Source organism: Lissotriton helveticus, chromosome 12 (genome assembly GCF_964261635.1).
Source record: "Lissotriton helveticus chromosome 12, aLisHel1.1, whole genome shotgun sequence".
Classification (NCBI taxonomy): Eukaryota; Metazoa; Chordata; class Amphibia; order Caudata; family Salamandridae; genus Lissotriton; species Lissotriton helveticus.
The window spans coordinates 276054103-276080522 of record NC_136073.1 but is presented as its reverse complement, the minus strand read 5'-3'; the positions used below and the strand labels follow the sequence as shown (position 1 = coordinate 276080522).

General features: G+C 45.8%; 1 protein-coding gene across 2 annotated transcripts in view; it reads right to left on the bottom strand.

Annotated features, from left to right (window-relative positions):
• Nucleotides 1-26420, bottom strand: part of PHLPP2 (PH domain and leucine rich repeat protein phosphatase 2) — a 704566-nt gene that overhangs the window by 194609 nt on the left and 483537 nt on the right. For both annotated transcript variants that reach the window (XM_078669274.1, XM_078669275.1), the window contains one exon: nt 1312-1467. In XM_078669274.1, coding sequence (XP_078525400.1) covers nt 1312-1467 — 156 coding nt within the window. The remainder of the gene's footprint in view (nt 1-1311; nt 1468-26420) is intronic.

The following is a 26420-nucleotide window of genomic DNA, read 5'->3' as shown; positions in this document are numbered from 1 at the left end:
AGGGAAGGGATTCCATGAGAAGAACCTGGAATGTATTTCCAGTGGGGAATTACCAGGGGAGAAGAACTACCTGTGGGCAACAGGTTAAGGACTCTGAAAGAAGAACAAAGAAAAGGATTTCCCATTGGAGAACAAGGAAAGGATACATATAGAAAAACTGGAAGACCACTCTCTGCAGAAATCAGTTAAGGACTCCGAGAGAGGAACAGGGAAAGAGCTTCCAGAAAAACCCAGGAGGGCATTCACAAAGAAGAATGTGGAAAGGATGCCTAGATGAGAACAATGACAGGGTGCCTACAGTAGAACAAGGATTCCTAGACAGGAAGAGGTAAATGACGCTCAAAATATAAAATGAAAATGACTGAGCGGAACAGCGTAAGGACTCCCTGAGGGGTAGGGAGAATGTACCTCATAGCAGGGTAAAGAGTTACATCTCTAAGGAACCCAGAAGAGGAACAGGGAGATGACACTCAGAGAGGAACAAGTAGATGATTGCCAGAGAGGAACAGGTGAAGAATTCCCTAAATGGAAAAAGAGAAATCATTCTCAGAAGGAACATAAAGAAAGGACTTACAGTGGGGGAAAAGGAAAAAATGTCAAAGGAAAGCAGGACATTGATTATCAGATGAAAATTGAACATTATTGGAGGGAAAGGATTTCAGAAGAGAGAACCCTTAGGTCTTGATTATGATTAGAGGGATAATTTCCGATTCCAGCGCTAATAGTTTCTCGTGTAGGAATTAGAATTTGGGATTTCAAGTTCTGAAATATTTATTGCACCCAGACAATGGAATTCCACTGACATATTTCACCAGGTACAATTAGGTCAAATGTATTAGGGGAATAAGCCTAGTAAAAAGGTAAAACAAAATTCACAGTTTGGTGATACAGACTCCACATGTTATGCATCATTTCCAGGGTTAAAACTCTGAATAGGACTTACCATACCCAGTAAATACCTCACCCTTGAGTAACTCTATTTAATGGGTGAGATAAGTATCAACCCCTATTTCGAAATACTCCGAATCATGGTCTTTGAGAAGAACTACAAGGAAAGAGGTTTTCCAGAGAATTTTTGTGGGATGATAATGGAGGGGACACAAAAAGGAATCTGAAGGGAAAACAGAATACGTTTATCAAAGATTACAATGAAAAGAATTTCAAGTTCAGGAAAGGGGCCCATAGGGGAAACCAAAGTTTACTATTAAAGGATAATATGGAGCTGGCTTTCAAAGGAGAACAATGAATAAAGTCTTATTGATCAATTCTTTATTGTAGAATACCTCTTTGAGCAGGTCTTCTTTGACTTACTTTAATGCCTTAGTAAAGATGGTAGCTGGAAGCCTTGTTAATAGGTTGTGCTGAACATCCAGTGTCTCCAATGGAACATGCTCCTCAAGGCTGGGCAGGCTCTGTAGACGATTATGGCCCACAAACAACTTCTGAAGACTTATACAGCTCAATAACCTAGAAAAGTAAACACAAAACCGTAACCCTTGCCTAGTTATACACACTAGCGCACCGCTATGGCTCACAGTACATTCATATCTATTGATACATCCTACTAATACCTAGAGATATTTTAGACTAGTACAGCACCCCAAGATCGGTCTACCTAATGACTCAAGGGTCTTGTAGATATGCTTAGCATGCCTACATGAACTGGTATGACAAAGAGCGGCAAATACACCAATATATGCATATTTACTCACAAAAGAGCATATAAGAGGCAGAGCAACCCTTTTTCTATATTCACTGTTTTGTATACTTATAGTGTCGCTCCAAGTGGGACGAGTATGACCAGACATGGGTCCGTGCACACTGTCTCACTGGAACTAAGCTGTACCCGGCTAATGAGCCCATAACTAAGGCGCAGCTGTTCCTGGACTGTTTGTGTTCCCATTCAGGGAGGATTTGGCCTGGAAAATAACAATGTATTGGGATGCAGCCCGAGTGATTACCAGTGGCTGCGATTAATTGAAGCATTTCATCCATCACTCTTTTGTATACATGTACTGGTATGACTTACAGAGTGGCAAAGACACCAATAAATGCATATTTACTCACAAAAGAGCCTATATGAAGCAAAGCAACCCTTGTTCAAGTTATAAGATGATAATATGATGGTTACATAGTGGTGAACGTCCACCTAAGTAACCATGCACCATTAATTGGATAAAGTTACTTCATTGTTACTGGTTCTTCAGTGTGGTATGTTTCACATACTCACTTTTTAATTGCTTGTTGCCCTGCCGGAGGAGTGCCTAAATGCATCTTAAAGAAATTCATGGTGCAGACATCATGCTTTCAAAATAGCTTATCACCTTTTTGTCCCTGTAGAGTGTGGATGTGGCTTATACGCGATTCATGAACAATTTCGTGGCTTGTATGGAATACATGAAAGATTAACAGAGCACACGCATTATTTCTGATCAACTGGTGTTCTTCAATTTAGCAATTGCATGAGAGCTGAAAAGGTCAACGAAAATATTTCTGAAGACTGATCCATGTGTGCATCTCTGTAAGTGCATTATAATCAATACAATGTTGTTGGTAAAGGTTTTGTTCAGATGTAGAAGAGTGCTGCATGTCACATTTGGAGCCTACTCTCTGGTTACTTCTGGCCAATGGACAGCACAGGACCTGTCTCTTAGCCAGCTGATACAGTACTTGACACAGCTGCATGATTTATCATCAACAGATTGACCAAAAGGTGTGTGTTGGCAGTCATTCACCCATTATCTATGAATGAGTAAGTGATGAAACTGACCACCAAAGTGACATTCAGAAACCTGATGAGGTCAAAATCTTGTCAGGCCTTTGTGGAAAACAAACTGGTTCGTAACTATTAGAAAATCTCATATACTTACTTGCAATCAGATATAATGCATACTGCTAAATTGGCACTGCAGAATCGAAACGCCAATGCATAAGTTAAAATAGGCAGAATGATTTGTTTTGATAGGGCTTCATTATGATCCCAAATAGCAGTACTGGAACAATTCATTATGATCCCAAATAGCAGTACTGGAACAAGCGCCTATTTAGATAATCCAAAAAAGCATTACTGGGCTGCTGTAAAACACAGTCTAAGCTGTTCTAAGAATGATGCAGTCTCCACATGCTGGGCCTGGGAGAAGCTGAGACGGATGTTACGTATTGATCGGTTGTATTCCCCGGCTCTTCCGTTGCCTAACCCTCACTGGCTCCCCATCACTGGCGACCCGGTGGTGGTCGCACCCTATCCAAATTCCAACTGACCACGGTTGGGGATCTTTTCCCAGATGGCCATGTTTTTTCCATTACTGAGGACCAGAGGTTTCAAGACCGAACTTTCATGGACTCTTTCACTTTGACTAGGATTAGATCCATGCTGCGTGCTGAGTTTCACACATTCCCGCTTCCCCCCCGAGGACGGTGCCATGCTCACATACATAATCCAATCTCAGACGGGATCGCATGAGGTCTCGAAACTCTACAGATTCTGCTTGGCCTCGCTTCACTCTTCGGATGCAGCGGTGCGAGCCGCGTGGGAGGGCCACCGCGGTACCCAGATTACTGATGATCAATGGGCGGCGTGTTGCGCTGCCACCAGGGAAGTGTCCATAAATAGCAGGCACAAACTCATACACTTTAAGTTTCTGAGGCGGGTGTACCACACTCCGGCACATGCTCACAAAATTGATGCAAACAGACCACACTCCTGCCCCAAATGCAATGCCCCGCAAGCTGACTTTGCCCATCTATCCTGGACTTGCCCCCTTTTACAAGACTATTGGCTCCAGGTCCATAAGATCCTGGGAGTCATTTTGGGCCTGCCATTGGTGCCTACTCCAGAAATAGCGCTGCTTGGATATGTGGTCAACTTTCGTCGCCCACTCCGTAAGCTGGCAGCCATTTGTTTTTTACTGGCCAAGCGGGAGATAGCGTTACACTGGTGTGCTAGACGACCCCCCCCCTGTACATGCTTGGCTTCGCAGCCTGGCCTATTGCAACGTCAACAGTGCTGAATACTCAGAGCAGCTTCCCTCTTCATCCCGGCCACTGGACATTTGGGGACCATACCGCTCATATGTTGCGAAACTTACCGAAGAGACACAGGCTCGTTCGATTACCTCCATTGTACCGGAGGGTGTGGGCTAGGCTGCTCAGTGTCAGGTCACTGTGCCCACCTGCCTTGTCGCTCCCTGGTGCCGAGACTTGGCGCGTTTTCGGCTGGGTATGGGGGTGCTATGCTGGACCAGTCTGAGTGATGTCTGTATGAATTTGATTAATGACCACTACGCGCTTGAGGGCGACTTCCTCCTGAGCTGTTGCCTGATGCGGCTTGTGCTGCTGCCACTTGCCCTATTGATTGCCACCGCTTGCTCAATGTCCACAACTTTACGTACTTCTTGTGCTTTTTGGTCTACCCCTCTGTTCTCACATACTCACAGTTATGATTTATTGTTTGATTTTAGGTTCTTTCAGAGATATAATTTTCTCTCATGTCAAACTTATGACTTCCTTGCAAGCAATAATGAAAATGTGTATTATGACATGCTTATTCGCCATTACCCTGTGTACGATTGTTGGTTTACTGATAACTGCTACAAGTGGGTCCTGTTTGGGGCCTATTTCATTGTTCATTGTACACACGTGGATTGCTTCTTTTGCTCAATAAAGAGATAAAAAAAAAAAAAAAAAGAATGATGCAGTCTAAATCAAAATTAACACCAACTTAATTGCAAAAACATAAACAACAAATGAAACAAAAATGTAATAAAGAAAAGTTACTCATCATCCTTGTTCTCCATCACCGGAACCTTCACTGAAATTGGGAAAAATATATAACTCTCTGCATTTGTGTGACAATGCAGAACACTTTACAGGAACCTTCTTTGGTAAGAGGTTTTTTATCAGGCTTTTATCTTCGCTAATGCTCTTTCTATTTGATAATCTAGCTAGCAGGCGATTCATCAAGTTTTTATTCTCCCAGGCGCTGTTAAGTGGATCCATTGGACTGCGTGGCAACTCCGTCCCTCCTAGGAGACCTATATAGGTGCCACCTAGGAGCTCTAACATGAGGTAATTTCCACGCCCTAAATAACGCACAAAGCAGGGCAGCTGAAAAACTAGGATGTTGACAATGTGCACAGTCTAACTAGCAACCATATAACTTATAAGCCAACTTCTCAGAATGGGGAGGTAGGTGGACAGCGAGACATCTGCAGCTGAAGTACCCATCAGAAAGAGAGTTCCTGACGGTAAGTAACTTGTTCCTATGAGGGATACTTCTAAATACAGATTCCTCTCTTTTTGAATAGATACCGAAATTGTACCCCCACATACCCACCCAAAGGTTGTGAATCTGGGGACTCAAATTTACACCACGATCCTCTGCTGCATAAAGCAGGCCAAATCATTACAATGGGTGACTTGAATACAGCGGGCTGACTATGTAAACAAGATAAAGAAAAGCCGAAAAGTTGGATAACCTTTAACAGTGTTCCCAGTTAAGCTCTGCTGGAACAGAGATACAACAAATAAAAGAACATCAGACAACATTGACATGTTTTTCCTCACACAAGGTATCAAATTTAAGACCAGCAGCCATAGTAGATAGATTTTGTGGAAGGACAGCGAGCAGCCAAACTTACATCCACTACCTCTGGTGGAAGGACAAAGACTATTAGTTGATTCTGCTCAATCTCCCCACATGGAGGTGCAAACTGTGGAGGTGAAGGAGCATGTTTGCCTCAAGCCAGGCTTCAGCCTATCGTAATCTGTTGGAAGGTTGCTTTGAGCACTTTCAGTTGGGCTGCTCTATTCTGTTGGGAGAGCAGGTCCTTCCAAAAAGATGTAGAAATGGAAGAACAACGCTCGGATCCAGCATATGGGCTTCCAGACTCCCCGAGCCAAGTCAAGATGAGCCAGGCAGGTCTCGACTGACCTTCTTCAGAGTTCATCATATTAGCAGCAGAGGAGGAAACACCTAACGAACGTCTGATGGCCACCCAAGAGAAAAACATGTCTCCTAGAAAGCCTTGTGGAGGAAACTCTGGGTTGAAAAGTCATCACATTAATTGTTCTCAAAGGTAGCACATTGATCCACTAAGGGCACAGCACACTGAGCGAAGACATCCTGAGCTACCCATGAAAGAATACACTACTTGTGATGGACAAGATGACATCTGCGGAGTTCATCCACCCTGCCATAGTGTCAGAGCCTCCAGACAGAGGGCATGGGATGTCATGCTTGTGCTGTACAACTTGGCTGTCATGTTATGAAAGATACAAACACTGGAGATACAGAGTAACTAATTACTTCTTCAACAAGCAAGAACATCAAGCAGTATATCATACAGAAAGAAAGCAGGAAGGAGGCTCACCTGTACTGAAACAGGTTGCATACAACTGCTTGACCCACTGAAGAGTCTGCTGCTGCATCAAATCCTATGCAAAAGTTTTTGCTGAAAGTAGGTCGTCGTTTTTATGTAGTTGCGCAGCATATATATCCAAGGGATGTATTCCAGTGTAAAGTGCTGTTGTCATTGCCATATTTCTTTTGGAATGTACCCTCATACTGCCTTGAAGCATACACTTTGTTTTACTGTGGCAAAAAAGGATGTAGGGTGATAGCTAGCATGTGATCCACTGTTTGGATAGTGAACAGCCACTGTCTCGGTGGCCAAATGAGACAAATGGCTGGTCTTAAGTGCGTCTGTCTTTAATTTTAGTCCTACAAATGTGATGCACCAACATATATCCAATTAGCAGAAGGATTTTTCTGCTGATGTAGATGGATTTGTAAAAAAGGTGTGGAGAATGACAGGCTTTTTAAAACAAAGTGCGAGGGGACCATGGACATGAACCTAGGGTTGGCGTGTAAGATAACAAAGTGAATGTATGGCTCTTTCATTGTGAACTCCTGCAGTTCCTCTACTCTCTTTGCTGAGATGAGAGTTAGCAGTAATGCAGGTTCCCATGAGAGATGCTTGAGATGCGCCCTGTGTATCAGGTCAAAGGGCGGTAGCATCAGTTGTCCTAGGACTGAAATTAGATATGTTGCAACTGGAGGGTGTCTTACAGACGGGAAAGCCTGAAAAAGGCCCTCATGAACTGCTTGATGACTCTGTAAAAAAACAAAAATAAAACGCTAAGGTATCATCTCTCCTTTAAAATCTCGATATTGTGGCCATAAAAATCTGACCGATGAGTATTTGAGTTCTTCTTCTGCTGAGTGCAGCAAAAATGTTAGCACTTGATGGGATTCCATCAAGGTGGGATTAAGTCCTTTATCTTTGTACCTCACACCAAAACGCTTCAGTTAGCATTTTAAGATGTTATTGTAGCAGGTGTTCTGTTTGTACTAGTATTTCTCTGCAGTCTGTATAGATGAACGAATTGTCAGAGGTCAGGAACAAAGCGGTCAGGCTGAGTGATTTTAGGTGGTGGTGGACAACCTGGCCATTGTGTCTGGAGTGGAGCTTGGGATGGCTCTTGAACAGAATCAGTTGGTATTGTGACAGGCACAGTAAGTCTGTATGCCAGAACTAGCACAGCCACACCTGGACAATCAGTAAGAGTACGACTTCCTCAGGACTCAGGAAATCAGGGGAAATGAAAGAAAGGTGTAAATGAGGATGTTTGACCTCGTCACTGAAAGGGCGCTACTCTTGGACTCCAGCTTGAACTCCAACTACCAATGCCTCTTTGCATAACACAGGCCTTTCTTGATCTGCAGGGTGGCAAATAAGTTTATATAGGCAGATGATTCCACTTTACAATGCTGCAGTTGATCATGTTGGAACTCGGAGATCTGAAAACATGCAATTGCGAGCGTCCTTTTGGTCATTTTGGAGCTAGGGTAGGTGTTCTCCAGAAATATCCACTGTGTTCGCTATGGCCCAGTTCCACAGTATTGGCGACAAATCAGAAAAGAACAAAACCGTGAGACTCACTGCTTAGCAATTTAGTACATCCATGTTGTATTGTCTGTCCTGGCCAAGACAACTTGGCCTGCTTGTCTCACTAAGAATGCTTGTAGATCTAGTCTTATGGCTGGCTCGTAGTTCTCAGATAATTATGTAGAGTGACTCCTCGGCTGACAAAAGACCGCTTTTGGAGAGTTCCTGCATGTGTGCCTCCCAGTCTACCATCAAAACGTCCATTGTCAAAATAATCATGTCTATTGCAAGTTGAATAGGAAGGCTCGCACAGAGGTTGTCTGGGAATTTTCACCAGTACAGAACTTGTTTGAGGCATTTGGATACGACTAGCCTCATTTTAGGATACTGAAAAGATTTACCATGGCTGAAAGAGCTTTTGCTGGATTGACCTCGTTCGAAGCCGGAAGATAGGGAAAACCACAACGCAGGAAGACGATAGGCCCGGTAGATGTTCATCGCAAATTCCTGTAGTTTTACAACCCACTCTGCTGAGTAGCGTGTTCAGGATTGCTCCCAGGAGCTGGAGTCTTGTTGTGTGATTGTTAGAGGACTTCTGTACATTTAGTGTTAGTCCCAACTGATTGAAAGATTGGTGCAAGCGGTCATGGAAGCGTGAGCCTCCTATTCTGAAGGAGCCTCGACAAGACCATAGCCCAAGAACAGATACATGTTGTGACCCTGTTCGTATAGAAAGGCAGCCAGGGAGCCTAGGCACTTGGTGGATATTTGAGGAGCAAATTTCAGACTGAAAGGGGGAGCTTTGAACTGGTAATGCTGCTCTGTCATACAAGAGGCATCATATTGTTCCATGGAAGTGGAGAGCTTGCCTTCCTGATCAACAGAATGTCCGCCTATAAGGAGACCACCTGAAAAGATTACTTTTTCAAAAGCCTGTTGAGTTCTCAAAGGTCCATGATAGCCTTCCATTCTACCATTTTCCTCCTGGCCAAGAAGAACCTGGAATGTCTTTGAGACTTCAGCAGCTTTGCTTATGTCACAGCGAGAAGGCCTGGGAGTTGGATAGAGCAAATAATGGACTGATCTGTATAAATTTACTTTTGTCCACAATGCAAGCAGGACTTGAAATCAGATCTTTTCTTTCTGTCTTTTCTATCCCTCTTTTGAGGAGTAGGAAGGTGCATATGTTTTTATTTCCTTGGTGTATGATTGGGAGATTATTTTTCCAGGAGTCTCCGCATGTGCAGGGACTGAATAATTTTGAGCACGAGCCATTGGTGGTAATCTGTGCCAATACAGTAGCAATACAGTACATTCTACCCCTACAGCATGTATGGAGGTTAGCTTGGGAGACAACATTGACAAGTGAAGCTCATTTTGTGGTATTCTGGGAGTAGAATAAGCTGCACCTATTCTTAACTGCCGATTTGTAGCAAATATTTAGGATCTTGGCCTCAGCCGATAAGAAGCCTTGGTCATTGCTGTGTTGCTTTTAGAAGTATCATTGTGGTTGAGACTGCATCTTGCGCGCCCAGCTATCCTCACTTGCTCTGCCCGATCGGCACTTTCGCTCCTGCCTAAACGCTGTCTAGTGCTTGTGACACTCAGCTGCTGCACAGCAGGGGTGATTGGTGGGGGGGAGGAGCTAAACAGATATCTACATGCTGGAGCAGGCCCGCGGACAGAAAGAGACGCGCTAACCTCCCCGTGGTGGTTAGCCCAAAGCGCTGTAACATATATTGTTTTTAATAATTTTAGAACCCATAAATGAATAACAGATAGCTCAATAAATAAGAGTCAAGATTCGAGGTAGTAGGAGTTTTGCAGGTTTAATACAGCATAAGGACAGGAACAAGACGACCTGCACGGGAATAGGATGGCAGCTGCCGGGGACAGGATCAGGACAAGGGAACGGATAACTTTTTAATAACAGTACATGAGCATATATACATAGCGCAAACACATAGCATTACATTGCAATAGGCGTAGCAGTGGGTGGAGCAAGAGGCGTGACGCGTAGCAGTCGCGAAAGATAAGGGTGAAAGTAGGTGTAACAGGGCGTATACATAGACATGTGATGCAAACGTAACAGAATATGTCATGAATGGGGTGGAAACCATGGAGGGGGCTACCTAAGGAGCCGGGACCTCTAACCTGATGGTGCGCGCAAACTGGCAATGACGTGTTACTAGGAGAAGCTGGGGGCTATGAACTCTGTGCTAGGAGCAGAGACTGAAGTCTGGAGAGTCAGGGCGACATGTACCTAAGCAGTATCTAGTATCTGATGTTTAGGGAACATGTTGATGGAATCCAAAAGTTATCGGGGTAAAGGCGAACAGACTCTAGACTGGAGCATGCATTATTCTACATGTAGTGCGTGATGAAGAATATTAAATGACCATTAAATGCAGTATTTCTCTTACATGGAGACGTAAAAGCTAGACTATGACGGTAACTATTGATGCGATTCAGTAGCTTAGGAATGCAGAGAAGGAGGGCTGTACTGATAACTCGAATCATAACATACTCTTGGCAGACTCAGAGGCAGAGCCAAGCTGAACCGGGCACTGCGAGGCAGGGAGTAAGTGAAGGGTCGAGGATACAGGTGGGGGCTGTATCGCTCCTCAGCGAGGCTTCAGGAGACAGGAGCTGAAATCTGGTGTCCGGGCCCTTTTTGAGGCCTAGAAACGGGGACTTTACAATGCATTAACGTGCACACTGAGAAACGCGGAAACGTAGCTTTACATAGGCCTGATATTCGTAGTATTCACGAGAACTGGAAACTGACATACTAAAGGTGGACACAACTGTAATTGCGTCATTAATCGAACATGGGGAATAACATATGCATATTAATCATGCACAGATAACATATGATGGATGACACGTAGGGACACAGAACATGGCAAAATTTACTTTTCCACATTCCCTCCTTGTTCCTACGTTTCCATCAGGAAACATCAATATTCATGATACCATCTATCATTTCATACAGTATCATTTGCTCGTCTCGAATTTTCTTGGAACGGGATTTAGAACGGGGCTTGGGACTAGGAATACATGATGTAGCACAAATGCCGCAAATCGCAGGGCCACATTGTATACAGAGGCAGCAGCTAAATATGATCGCTACTGCAATACCTAGAAAGGACAAGACTTTCCATCCCCAGGCGGAAATTATATTCCAGAACCAACCGGACCATGTCCAGGTGCCTGGATTTTGGTGTAACAGATGGGCAATTTTATGAAGTCTGGTTATAGCTGAATAAACAGACGGCGCGTTATTTGGAATGAAAATGCAGCAACTAGATCCGATGACTCTACAGGCCCCGCCCCTATCGGCCAATATGACGTCAAGGACGAGACGATTCTGGAGCACGAAAATTCTCATAAAGGATTGTTCTTCGGTTAAATTACTTAGAGCAGAAGTAGTCTCAATTACTACTGCTTCAAGGGTTCTGGTTAACCTACGTATCAGTTTACTATTCACAACTGTACCTAAATAAGGGAAGACACCTTTATTGATATCTATATATTGTTCTAGAGCAGTTTCAGTATAATCGACAATCGGGAGGTTTCTCTTGTGTCTAGTATGTACTAGGTGGGAATTCCTATGGTAGTCGGGTGGGGCTAGAAAAACAGGTGGCAGTAGGAAGGCAATGTAACAGGTTCCCTCCCAATCGAGGGGCAGACGAACATATGCGGTCTGACCACAAATAAAATAAGAATGACGTGAAGCTTTGAAAATAGATTTCCCACTGTCACTATACTTGACAATAGTAGTACAATCACTATGTCCTACGTGTGTAGAACCATTATTTCGGACACATAATTCGCCTTTGACTGGTAGTACTGAAATTGCAGGTAAGTCTGGAGTAGTATCAGACTGAACATTCAGGACCATGAAATTCGAAGAATAATTACCTAAATTATACACTTCATTTTCTAGATCTAACCCGGTTCTGTGGGGGAGACCTTGCTTGTCTGGAAAACATGTACTGTTAAGAAAAGACATATCTGTTGAGGATGACGTTAACGTGGACCATGCTCCACACGAACCATTATGTGAAAATGGATAAGGAAAGAGTGGCAGAACTCCCTTCGGTGTCTGGAAAGGGGGGAGTCGACCACACACCCAACAATTAGTGGCATTGCTGGTCTGGTGTGAATAATGTAACATGCGGATGAAAGAATTATTTCGCATAGCGAGGCGGTAAGAGAGTTCATGAGGAGGCAGATCACCAAACGTGTGCTCCACCGTAACATTAGCAGACTTATTTACATGAGAAACTGGAAAATACAGGTAAAATGCATAACTGGTGCAGGAAATCATAATGCTGAGAAATAATATGAAACATAGAAAAACGATACATCGGATTGAGTTTTGACTGACTCTCTCACTATGGGGGTCTATTTTATACATGTCAGAAACAGTCTAACCGTTTCACCTAGGGGAGGACTTAGACAATCAAACTGGCTGACTTATTTTACTAGACCGGAGTTTCAACTTATACTCCTGCTGCGGAGTTTTCTCTAACAGGGAGGGTGCAGTATCATTGTTCTTTGCGGGACAGTCCTTGAGAATAGTACTTTGGCAGTCCTTCAAATCCTGGGAAATGTTCTTTGAGACGGGTTTCAGTCCATAAAACTTCTTTACGTGCGAAAGGTGCACCCAGCCTTTGCGACCCTCCAACTTCACGGCTGTACGGGTGGCGAGGAGGACTTGTCGGGGCTCCTTCCAGCGAGGCTCCAGCGGACTTGAGCGGTCAAAATTGCGAACCAAGACCATGGATCCTGGAACGATTTCATGCGGTGCCACCTCGGTATTGTCTGGAAATGCGGCGGCAACCTGTGAACGACAAGAGTTGAGGGCAGACATCAAGGAAGCTAGGTAATCTGTCAGCATATTACTTGAAACATCGGTAATACTTCGGTGTCTGGGTGTACCCCACATGTTAGGGGGGCGGCCGAAAACGACCTCATACGGGGACAGACCTGATCTGGAATGTGCGACCATGCGCATATAGAACAAAGCGACTGGCAGAGCTACTAGCCAGTCCACACCTTTCTCTTTACATACTTTGGCGATGCGGATTTTCAGGGTCTGGTTATGTCTCTCTACGAGACCTGCTGCTTCAGGATGGCGTACACAATGGAACTTCCACTGGTACCCTAACAAAAGGGAAACATGCTTCATTAACTCTGAGGAGAATGGCTGGCCGTTATCAGAATATACGACCCTAGGGAGTCCATAACGGGGGAAGAACTCACGAACCAACTGCTTGGCAGTGGTCGCGGCTGTGTAATCTGGGACTGGATATGCTTCTGTCCACCTGGACAAAGCGCATACAACTACAAGGACATACTTGAAACCTCGACATCGCTCCATCTGAATATAATCCATCTGGAGGACTTCAAAAGGGTGGTCAGGAGGTTGGAATCCACCTTGTTCCACCGGGACACTTTTACCTGGATTAAACTGGCAACATATCATACAGGTACGGACTTTCTGCTTGGCTGCAGCTCGTAAATGCTTGTTGAACCAAATGTTCTGGATACTGTCTAACATAGCTTTTTCTCCTAAATGTGCTGGACTATGTGCGGTATTGATAATGATTTGAACCATAGAGTCGGGGAGAAACCATGTGGTTCTACCCTTCGTCACCCATCCTTGATCTGTCTGGACCCCTCCTTGTTCGGACCATTTCTTGATTTCTTCGGGAGTAGCATTGTGGGGTGTGGGATTCGGCGGGCCGGAATAACAGGCGGGGAGGCCAGATATAGTGTGCTATGTTGAGCGGGTTTTATTGTAGGTACAGGTAGGGATGGCTTATAAGTCTCTGAACAAAAGGTAATCGATGGAGTTCTCCTGGGGAAACAGAGGTAGAGAAGACTTCCGGTCGGTGGAGAAACTGAGGGGCTCCGGCTGTTCCTGAAGTCCTCCGGGTAGGTTAAGGCTTCCCTCTCTGTAATGCCGTGGGTCTTTGACTTCTGCAGGTGAGCCTCGGAGGTTTGGGGCGAGAGAAAAGATAATAGAGGACCGTTAGTCTTTCACTCCTCTCGGTCTGTACAACTATCACCGACACCAGGAGGTGGAGACACAGAAAGTGGAAAGTGAGGGACGGGTATGACGGGGAGGTGAAAGAGGCCGGAGAATAGAAGGGAAGACCAAGGGTTGACAGGGTGCTCGAGGTGTGGGAAGGTGGGGGCCTATCTATGACTATATATACAGTGCTCTCGTGTTCTAGTAGGTGCAGCGCTATATTATTTACACTTAAGTACAACTATCTACAAACGGCACACGGAGACGGATGATGGTTACTCACGTGGCCCGCCGCAACTCCCTGGTGAGTTGCGGCCGCTCTCCAGCAACCTCCTGAGGACTCCACCAGTCCTCAGACCACACGTCGCCGTCGGCGTCCTCCTCCACGTCTTCCGGTTGGAGCTCCGGCTCCTCGTCTCTCTCTCTCAGCTCCGGTTCCTTCCTTGCTGCCTCCTGCCACAAGTCCGCGGGTTGGAACGCCCTTCGTTGTGGTTCGTTGGTCTTTATTCCTTCCGGGGTGTAGTCGGGGGCGGGACTTCCGGGTTCAGGTCGAACTGCATCCGGGTGTCGGTCTTCCGGTTTCTGGCTTCGGCAACCCTGCAGTGGGAGAGATAGAGAAGAACACCTATGGAGAGGGAACAAGGCATTATCTATGTCAGACGGACCCCTCCCCGCGCGAGGATGCCGCTTATCTACGGCAGGTACGGTGTCCTTTCCACAAGCATGTAACTGGATATCTATGACATCTTGAGTAGGGTCCTTAACTGTCATACATGTAGTCGGATCTGGAGTGTGTGTCATGTTAACTGGAATGTCTGGAGTCTGTGCTGTAAGCTTGGCTGTGCGATCTGCTAGATCGTTACCCTGGGAAATAATGTCAGTAACTTTCGTGTGTGCTTTGCATTTCATGATAGCAATGGATGTCGGTAAATGTATGGCATCTAACAGAGCTTGAATAAGGAGACCATGCTGAATCTTGGTTCCATGAGAAGTCATGAAACCTCTCTCCTGCCAGAGCACTCCAAAGTCGTGTACGACTCCAAATGCGTAGCGTGAATCTGTGTAAACATTAACTTTCGGGTTTTTAGCGTGTATGCAGGCTTGTGTCAGAGCAACTAGCTCTGCTGCTTGAGCGGACAGGGTGTCAATACGGTGTGTCTCAATAACTTCGGTGTCAGTAGTCACTGCATATGCGGCGACTAGTTCTCCTGTACTTGTTCTCATACATGAACCATCCACATAAAGTGTCAGGTCGGGATCTGGTAACGGAATATCTGTCAGATCTTGTCTTGGTTTTGTCGTAATATTAACTACTTCCACACAGTCGTGTGTGTCCGGACTTAAAGTAACTGATGGTAACAGTGTAGCAGGGTTCAGGATGTTGCAGCGTCTGATTTCTATGTGTGGCTGGAACAGTGTCAATTCATAACCTGTTAAACGTGCAATTGTCAAGTGCTGAGTCTGTGTTCGGTTTAAAAGAACTTCCACGGAGTGTGGAACGTGTACTGTCAGGGAGTGTCCTAATACTATGGAATCACTTTGTCTGATAGCTAGTGCTGTGGCTGCAACTGACTTGAGGCACGCAGGGAGAGCCTGGGCTACAGGATCTAATGTGCTCGAAAAATAAGCACAAGGCTTGTATTGTCCTGCTTGATCTTGTGTGAGAACAGATAATGCTGTACCTTCGCGTTCTGTGACGAAAAGTGTAAAAGGCTTACTGTAGTTCGGTGTGGCTAGAACTGGAGCTTGACATAGGGCTTTCTTTAACTCATTGAAACTAAGTGTATGTTCAGATGTCCAAGGGAGGACAGTCGATACGGCTGCCTCCTGTGTCGTTAACTGTATCAGTGGCTTGGCTAGAAATGCATACTGAGGAATCCATTGTCGGCAGTAAGAAGTGAGGCCGATAAAAGCACGTACCTCCTTCTGGGTCTTGGGCTGAGGAAGACTCGCTATTAACTGGATACGGTCTGGTGTCAACTGCCTACCCCTCTTGGACAGTAAGTGTCCTAAGTAGACCACTTGCTGGACACAGAATTGAAGCTTCGAAGGGGACACCTTGTGCCCCATCTCGGCTAGGAAATACAGAACTGTGAGGGATGCTCGCTCGCAAGCACGTTCAGAACGGGCTGTGACCAGTAGATCATCGACATACTGGAGCAGGGCAGTGTCAGTTGGCATGTGAATGTTGTCTAGTTGTCTCTTAAGTGCTTGACTGTAAATACTAGGACTTTCTGTGAAACCTTGAGGAGCTCGTGTGAACATATAGCTCCTTCCATTTAAACAAAATCCGAAAAGGAACTGGCTGTCTGGATGAATGGGGACACTAAAAAATGCGTTCTTAAGGTCGATTACAGTAAAGAACGTGGCTTCGGAATCAATGGCTGTCAATAGGGAAGAGATATCTGGGACAACTGGGTACTGGGGAATAATACATTTATTAAGCTCTCGTAGGTCAATCACTAATCGATATACTGGGGGTGCATTTGGATCAGTACGTTTCATGACTGGAATGATCGGAGAATTGCATACATTGGAGTCAGTTTCTACAACCACTCCCTGAGCGATGAGCTCGTCAATAATTTTGGATAAGGCTGCTACAGCCTCAGGTGGCAATCTATACTGTCTGATTCGTGGTAACACTACACCTGGCTTGAGAGTCACACGATGGGGTGTGATTTGCATATAACCAACATCAGTTGGACCTTGCGCCCATAGATGCTGCGGAACATTGGACAATCTGGGATCAAAATCTCGTAATACATAGTGACCCTTAAAGTCACGCAGGAACAATCGTATTCCCTCTGGGGAACAGCATATAACTGCACCTAAATCTTTCAGTGTTTTAATACCTAATAGATTCTCTGGACATGACTTAGTAAGTAACAGATCAGTAGTACGGGACAATGGACCTACTTCTAGAGTAACTGGCTTTGATATTTCATTTACAATGGGTTTTCCTGAAAATCCAAGGGAAACATTTCTTGAGCCTGAGAGCGGAGCCCCTGGAACTTCGGCGTGGCTAATTGTGGTCCTACTTGCCCCTGTATCAATCAAAAACTTTCTGTCTTTCCCTAATACTTGACTGTGAACATAGGGACCTTCTTGATCTACAGGTATCTCGATGAGAGGCAAGCCTACCTCCCTCTCTAGGCTGTTTCATGAATATGGCTGATACTCTGGATACTCAGACTGTGCATACTGGTACATCTGCTGTGTAACGTGCTGTGTTGCAGCGATGGGCTGCGGTGCTGTAACTGTCTGTGGTGCATTCTGTGGCTGAGGAATCTGTAAAACTTGTTCTTGTCTAGGCGGACGTGGTCTTTCTTTAGTCTTACCAATAGCTATGTTGTGTTTCAGAACTGCACACTCGTTTATAAAATGACCTGGCTGTTTACAATAATTGCAGTTCCCTTTAACGGGAGCTGCAGGATGACTGGCTTGATTCGGACCCCTCTTCTGACTGTCTTGAGGAACAGATTGTGCAACTAGTACTTTCATTTTCGTGTCTTTCATACGTTTTCTCTCGTGTTCTTGCTCTTCCCTGATTCTATTCTGGTGGTATTGGAGCATCTGTAACATCTGGGACGGGGTATTAGCTTGCCAGGTACTTTCGACTTTCAAAACTCGATTTTTAATTTGTGGACTTGAATTCTCGACTAATTTAGTAACAAAAAGGTGAGGGTATGACTCACTACTTGTCTTGAGGCCACTGTTGATGCTAAAACATTTCTCAAATCTAGAATAAAAATCACTAATGTCTTCGTCTTGTTTCTGTTTACAGGCTGAGATTGCATCCCAGTCTTCCTTTTTCGTTGTTAACAATCTGGGTAAAACTTGAATCAATAATTCAGGTAATTCTTTACATTTCGCTCCAAGACCGGTACCTGGTACTCGTGCCTTATCTTCAGCTTCTAGGACTGCCCAATCGATCTTTTTCTCTCCCACCTCCCATTCTTTTTCCTTGAGCTTTTCATACACCCCTGCGGGCAGCAGAACCTTTAACATTTTAATTATATCTGGATACGTGTATTCTCCCATACGGAGCATGTCTTTTAATTCTCGATGGAACCCTGCTGGATCTTTATCGTGACAGGGGATTAATTTTTTCATCTCTAAGAGTTCCATCTTTGTGATCGGGGTGTAAACAAACACTCGTTCTAGTTCGCCACCCGTTCCTCTAACTGGGTGGACTTCTCGTAACGGATTCTGTCTCTCCATGTAAAATGGTTTACTTTCTGGGGGTGAGACATGAACAAAATGCGGGTTCAAAAACGTTCTATATTTGTGACGCTGTTCTAGAATGACACTAATTAAATCGGTACCTAAACCTTTCCATCTATACTGGAGTAACTCGTTCAGGATATCATGTAATGGGCCTGGATCAGAGTGCTGACCCTCATACAATGTAATGAGGTGCTGAATCATATACATACCCGCCAGTCGTTGCTCGGCTGGGGGCATTTTCAGAAACATTTGTGCCACTATTTCGTCTGGAAAAGTGGTAGAATCAGTAGTCCATCGGACTGCTGATCGGGCTAGTTCTTGTTCATGCATAGTACTTAACTCACTGTAACCGATTCGTGATTTCAGAATGTGATCGGTAGCTTGAAACACTTGTTCTAGAGAACCTTGTTCTGGTGCTGGATGATGGGAAGTTGACTTGTGTTCTAGGCATAAATGGCGATCTGGAAATCTAGATTTTCCTACATACGCTATTCTGGCGGAATTCTCGTCGTCTAACTCTTCAGTATCAGAGTTACTTTCTTTCTCGCTTACTTGTGATGCTTTACGCTGTTCGTGTAACTTTATTATTTCTTTACGGATTTTCTTGTACATACTTTCCATAGCACCGACGGTCTTGTGCTTACCCTCGGCTATATTATCACTCCACCTTGTCAGGATTTTCATTTCGGCCGGATCTTTAGACGGGTAATCTTGTTCTCTTATTAGACAGTTAATCAGAAACTTTAATATCATGAGCTGGATCTCGGCTTTCCTTTGAGACATGGCCTCGCTAATGCTTTCTGGATCATCCCCTGTACGGATGAAACGATATATTCTGTCTAGGTCTTCTTTCATATTCGGTAGGGTGACTAGATACTCGGCCACCTTTCTTACGCGGAATGAATATAAAACCATATTATCCTCGCCTGGGACTGGATCATAGCCGCATTCATTAAGGGCTTTTCTTATTTCTGCTACAGTCTGATGTCTGGGCGTACGCTGTGACGCTTGTGCATGTAATTCGGCTGACGTTAAACGCTTATGTGGCGGCGGGGTCTGAGGAGGACCTCCTCCTGCGGCCCCTAAACTAGAATCGTCGACTGATCCTCTTCGTACTAGTGTGGCAGGAAATTGAAATGCGGGCTGAACTGGTATGGCGGGCTGGACCGGGGGGACCGTAACAGGTACTGCAAGGGGTACCCCGGTGTCTGGAGGAACGGGAAGTGCCTGATTTACAGGGACTGGCGGAGCGCGAACAGGATTTGCATATTCTGGGACTGTGTCGTCCAAATAGGACGAAATAAAAATATCAGCTGCGGTCGGTTTGTGACGTAGCTTGGTCGGAACTAATGGTGGCGGAAAGTTACTGGATGCCTCCGGGGTCGCTTTTGGCAGGCCCTCGGCAAGAAGAGGATACATACCCTTAATAAGAGCATGCCTCTGTCTGTCTGACTGTTCAGTTTTAACTCGTTCACCAATCTCGATTAATTCCCTTTCTTGGGCTCGTTCCAAGGATTCTCTACTTAATTCTGACTTTCTGATTTCTTTTTCGGTTCTTTTATGAGATTCTTTGCGCCATAACTCGATGGCATCTTTCTGTGACTGTCTGGCTTTCTTTTTCCATAATGCTTCTTCTACTCTCATGATGCACTCGGCATCCCATGTGCCTGACACAGGCCATCTATACTTTTCCTCCAACTGTTTGGTATACTCGACCCATAAATCTAGATACAATATGGCGCTTATGCCATGCTTCTGATACATAAAATGACCTGGACTGTCCCTAGGCGGGACTGGAACTGCTGCTTCCAGCAGACCCTTTCTAGTTTTTAACTGACGTAACTTAGAAAACAGGGGCATGACTGAACTGTAATCTAGACACAATACAATACACAATGAACACGATACTTATTCCCCATTCATACCACGACATTAAAATACATGAAGAACATTTAAAATAACAGTTCGAACAGAATACTACCTGGAATACGGAACACAGAATACATGAATTTTCTCGAGAACAGAACTGACTAGAACAGAAACTAGATGCACTGCTGAAACAGTACGAAACTTACCGGTCTCATACAGAGACACGTCAGGACCCGCATCCACCGGAGTGGACACTTCGTTTGTGGGCTTGTGTACCACCAACCCACGGACCAGAGTCAATTAAATTGACCCTGTCTAGATACTACCCCAGTAATGGTACTCACCGGGCAGCAAGAACGGAAAGCCTCGGACTGGACTGGACTGCTACGACGACGGACGACGAACTTCGGACTTCAGTTACGGGTGGACCTCCGGATACCTCGGACCTTGGACTCTCGGCTTGGGCTCTGGTCGGGACTCGCCGCGTTCCTCCACCGTCTCGTCTGGATGCTGGACCGCCTCCTCCGTCTCCTCCGTGGGCCTGAGGGATACTTGAAGCAGAAATATCTGCCGGTGCGCAGAAGAGTTCCGTCACGACTGCAGAGGGTCAGGGGGTCGGCGTGGCTTCACCGACGCGTGGGGAAAGGGCAAGTGCCTGTTCGGGCGCCATTATGTGGTAAATAAATAAATAATACCCTATTTTTGAATGCATAAATGAATAACAGATAGCTCAATAAATAAGAGTCAAGATTCGAGGTAGTAGGAGTTTTGCAGGTTTAATACAGCATAAGGACAGGAACAGGACGACCTGCACGGGAATAGGATGGCAGCTGCCGGGGACAGGATCAGGACAAGGGAACGGATAACTTTTTAATAACAGTACATGAGCATATATACATAGCGCAAACACATAGCATTACATTGCAATAGGCGTAGCAGTGGGTGGAGCAAGAGGCGTGACGCATAGCAGTCGCGAAAGATAAGGGTGAAAGTAGGTGTAACAGGGCGTATACATAGACATGTGATGCAAACGTAACAGAATATGTCATGAATGGGGTGGAAACCATGGAGGGGGCTACCTAAGGAGCCGGGACCTCTAACCTGATGGTGCGCGCAAACTGGCAATGACGTGTTACTAGGAGAAGCTGAGGCTATGAACTCTGTGCTAGGAGCAGAGACTGAAGTCTGGAGAGTCAGGGCGACATGTACCTAAGCAGTATCTAGTATCTGATGTTTAGGGAACATGTTGATGGAATCCAAAAGTTATCGGGGTAAAGGCGAACAGACTCTAGACTGGAGCATGCATTATTCTACATGTAGTGCGTGATGAAGAATATTAAATGACCATTAAATGCAGTATTTCTCTTACATGGAGACGTAAAAGCTAGACTATGACGGTAACTATTGATGCGATTCAGTAGCTTAGGAATGCAGAGAAGGAGGGCTGTACTGATAACTCGAATCATAACATACTCTTGGCAGACTCAGAGGCAGAGCCAAGCTGAACCGGGCACTGCGAGGCAGGGAGTAAGTGAAGGGTCGAGGATACAGGTGGGGGCTGTATCGCTCCTCAGCGAGGCTTCAGGAGACAGGAGCTGAAATCTGGTGTCCGGGCCCTTTTTGAGGCCTAGAAACGGGGACTTTACAATGCATTAACGTGCACACTGAGAAACGCGGCAACGTAGCTTTACATAGGCCTGATATTCGTAGTATTCACGAGAACTGGAAACTGACATACTAAAGGTGGACACAACTGTAATTGCGTCATTAATCGAACATGGGGAATAACATATGCATATTAATCATGCACAGATAACATATGATGGATGACACGTAGGGACACAGAACATGGCAAAATTTACTTTTCCACACCCTTTTAAAACCATTTTAAAACTTACCCTGATTGTATTTGCTGTGTTGCTTTTAGAAGTATCATTGTGGTTGAGACTGCACTGCATCCAGCATGCCCAGCTATCCTCACTTCGTATGCCCGATCGGCACTTCCGCTCCTGCCTAAACGCGATCTAGTGCTTGTGACACTCAGCTGCTGCACAGCAGGGTTGAATGGTGGGGGGAGGGGGAGCTAAACAAATATCTACACGCTGGAACAGGCGCGCGGACAGAAAGAGACGCGCTAACCTCCCCGTGGCGATTTTCCAGAGGCGCTGTAACAGATATTGTTTTTAATAATTTTAGAACCCTTTTCAAAGCTTAACCTGATTGTATTTGCTGTGTTGCTTTTAGAAATATCATTGTGGTTGAGACTGCACTGCATCTTGCGCGCCCAGCTATCCTCACTTCCTCTGCCCGATCGGCACTTCCTCTCCTACCTAAACACAGTCTAGTGCTTGGGACACTCAGCTTCTACACAGCAGGGCTGATTGGTGGGGTGGAGGAGCTAAACAGATATCTACACGCTGGAGCAGGCGCGCAGCACACGCACTCCGCGGGCGTGCCAAACGCACCTAAGGCAAGCCCGTCTGCGCCCGTCCGAGCCCGACCGGGCCAGGGGCAAGACCCCTGGTCACCATCCCCCTTACTCCGCTCAGGAATTACAGGCCTTAGGCCATGGAAACACCCCCTTAAAAAACCACGTAGCGGACATCATTAGAGCAGAAGGCTTATTAAGGACACAAACTGCAGTAGGGAGTACAGGTATCCCACCCCACCCTCTAAGGTCGAGCAGGTCTGTTGGACAACACAAACTATGGGTAGCGGTCTTGAACACCCACTCCCTACATAAGCAGAAGTGATGGGAGAAAAGATCCTTTCACAATCCTCTTGCCTAATCTTAGTGGTGGTTTACTGTCCTCCTCGAACAAGCCCAAAGTTCATTGAACTCTTCAGCGAGTTAGTTAGCCACCTCTGCTTCCGGTATCAGTGCATCTTGGTGATGGGGGACTTTAACTTTCACAGGGATCAGATACCCAGAGACTGTTATGCCAACAGTTGGATAAGGCACTATCCATCTTGGAATTTAAACAACTTGTAAATGCCCCCACCCATGACAAGGACCACACCCTTGACCTGGTCTGGACCACCCACCCATCAGCCAGCCTGACGTATATCAGTCCCTGCGCCTGGTTTGACTATTTCCTGATCAGGGGCCTGTTCCCACTCACAGGTCGAGTGTCTCTGCCTCCCGACGAGTGGAAAGCGCTACTCGGATGGGGAAAAATAAACGAACATGACCTTGTCGGGACCCTGCGTAACTCAGCCTCAATGAGGTCTGCACAGGGCAACCTTGACCAGGAAAGTGAGTCCCTCTCACTTAGGCTGAGCAATGCCATTGATAAAGTTGCCCCCGCACGTAGGGAAAGAGTGAGGAATACAGGCAAAGAGGCCCCCTGGTTTAATAGGCTTTAAGAGGAAATAAACAAACCCTGCACCAGTCCAAGAGAGCCTGGTGTAAAGCATATGACCCAGAGGCTCTGTCCGAATGCAAAACCATGCAGACAGCCCATAAAAAAGCCATTATAGCCAGGAAAGCCGAATACTATGAGTCTAGTATTCTGGCTGCCGATAGCAAACAGAAAGAGACTTTACGGATTTTAAAGGAGCTGAGGCAGGCAGGAGAACAGAAACCCCCTGTCTGTCTGGAAGACTGCAATACGTTCCAGTCCTACTTCCTCACTAAAGCCAAAGACCTCCTGATGGACATCTACCGCACCCCCGTCGTACACTGCCACCTGGCGGCGGACCTCAAACCACTTGCATATCACGAGCACCTCACCGTCTTCCCACAGCTAAATCACGATTCTCTGAATCACTTAATGGGCCAGGTCCAATCAGGTTCACCAGCGGATCCCTGTCCCCCCAGGGTGTTCCAAATGGCACTCCCCGGGGTAGAGAGTGAGGTTCTCAGCCTGCTAAATCGGTCACTCGAAACTGGCCAGGTCGCAATCAACTTTAAGGAGGCGAGAGTCATTCCCCTGCTGAAAAAACCTGGGGCTGATTCAAAGAACCTTAAGAACTTTAGCCCATCTCCAAGCTCCCTTTTCTGGCAAAGGTGCTGGAACAGCATGTGCTGAAAACCCTATCACACGACATAGAGGTAACTCAGCTATTCCAAATGACAGATGAACTTAGAACCATGGCCGAAACAGGAAGCCTTGTGCCTTGGCCCTTCTGGACCTGTCCACGGCATTCGACATGGTCAATCATTGCCAACTCCTGTCATGAATCTCGGAGTTCGGCATCCAGGGGACGGCATTCCAGTGGCTCTCGTCCTTCTTATCAGACCGATCCCAATGGGTCCAACTGGCTGATCAGATGTCCAACACCGGCACGCTTTCGTGCAGGGTCCCCCACGGTTCGGCTTGTCCCCTCTCCTCTTCAATGCCTACCTTCAGCCTCTGGTGGCTGCACTGAGCCACATGGAGTGCCAAGTATTTAATTACACAGATGACACCCAAATCATCATCCAGATTGACAACTTCCCCACGGGCGGGTGCAGAATATCCTGAAGTACACGTACAACTGGATGACTGCCAATTCCCTTAAAAGTAACCCCGATAAAACTGAGGTCCTGGCAATCACCACGGACACCAATCCCTGGTGCAACCTCTTTTGCAGAGCTTGGCACTATCCCCAAACTAGCCCAAGTGGTAAAGAGCCTAGGCATAAAAATCAATGCCAAGCTCTCCATGGCTCACCAGGTATCCGTAGAGGGAACAAGTGTGGGCCTGTTAAGAAAGCTACGATGACTCGCCCCCCTCCTTTCATTCACGGCATTCCGGAGGGTAGTGTCAGCAATGATCGTGTCACGTCTGGACTATGGTAATTCCCTGTACATTGGCCTCCGAGAAGAAGCTGCTATCGAAACACCAGGTAGTCATGAATGATGCTGCCAGATTGATTTTCAGACTCCCAAGGTGGGCACACGCCACCCCCCTTCTGCAGCAGTTGCACTGGCTCCCGGTTAGGAAAAGAACCATGTTCAAAGGGCTATCCATAGCCCATAAAGCTATCCAAGGCCAGGCCCCAGCTTACATGAGGGACCGACTGGTAAGCTATGTTCCAGGACAAATCCCTATGCTCCTCGGATGCTGGCCTGCTGGCTTGCCCCCGTTTTAATATGTCTTCTAAAGGGGGCAGAGCTTGTTCCACAATGATCCCCCAACTCTGGGAACAAGCTACCCGCTAGCCTTCGTAAAGAACCTGTCATCCTCCCATTCAGGAGGAAATTAACCACTTGGATGCTAATGACAAGGGTAACTCGTCATGGAGTGCCCATTCATTTCAATGGAAATTACATTAAAGTGCCTCAAGTAGCTTAGCATCCAAGTTTAAAATACTTCTTTTTGTTGAAGCCTGGGGCACCACCTAAGCCAAGTTTTCAAGGCACACTCCTACAGATGTGCCCAGGTAGGGCTCTTTTCCTCGCAGCGCTTAGAGACCTGTCGGTAATAATGCGCTTTAGAAATCCCAATTAACAATAACCAGATTTCCTCGAAAGTATTGGTGACCTTGTCCGCTGTACTGGTTGTAACCTCCTTTGTAAGCCTGGGATCATCTGGCTTCATGGAAGGAGAGGGTCTGTAATGCAGGGCTCCTAGAAAGGATGCAGTTCTCATCCAAACCGTACTTCACAAAAGTAGGGGTCCCTCAAGGCTATGTCATCTCACCCATGCTTTTCAACATCTACATAAAGTCATTGCCATCACTGATCAATGAATTTCACCTCACATGCTATAACTATGCAGATGACACACAAATACTCCTTAAACAGGAAAGCCACAAAGACATTGGAAACTCAAAACGCTTCAGCTGCCTCAAAGCCGTTGATCAGTGAGTACTGAGCCATCTCAAATTGAGTGCTTCCAAAAGGGAAATACTGACATGTGGCAATTGGAAAAATTTTAAGGCACTCGCCGCCGGGCCTAACGATCTGGGAACACCGCCTAAAGTATCTAAGTAAGTAAGAAAACTCAGAATTACCATGGACTCCAAGCTATCAATAAATGCCCATGTGGACAAACCAGCAAGATCAAGCATCATTACTATAAAAACTCTGTGAAGCATATTTCCCAACTGGGATTTCCACTCAAGGTCCAGGCTACTATCTCTCTTGTGCTGTTTAAACTCAATTATGCCAATAGCCTCTATCACGGATCATCTTTAACAACTATAAAAAGACTACAGCGGATTTAGAACTCTACTGCCACACCACTTCTACCTGTAAAGCCACAAGCCCACATATCCCCTGCCTTGAAGGCCCTACATTGGTTACCTGTTGCCAGAAGATCCAAATTCTAGCTCCTTTGTTTCACCCAAAAAGCAATACATGGAACAAGGCCACTCTTCGTCAGGAATAAAAACACCAAATACATTCAACAAAGGAACATCTGCTCTACATTGGCATCTCACCTCAAAATCCCACCACACAAGAA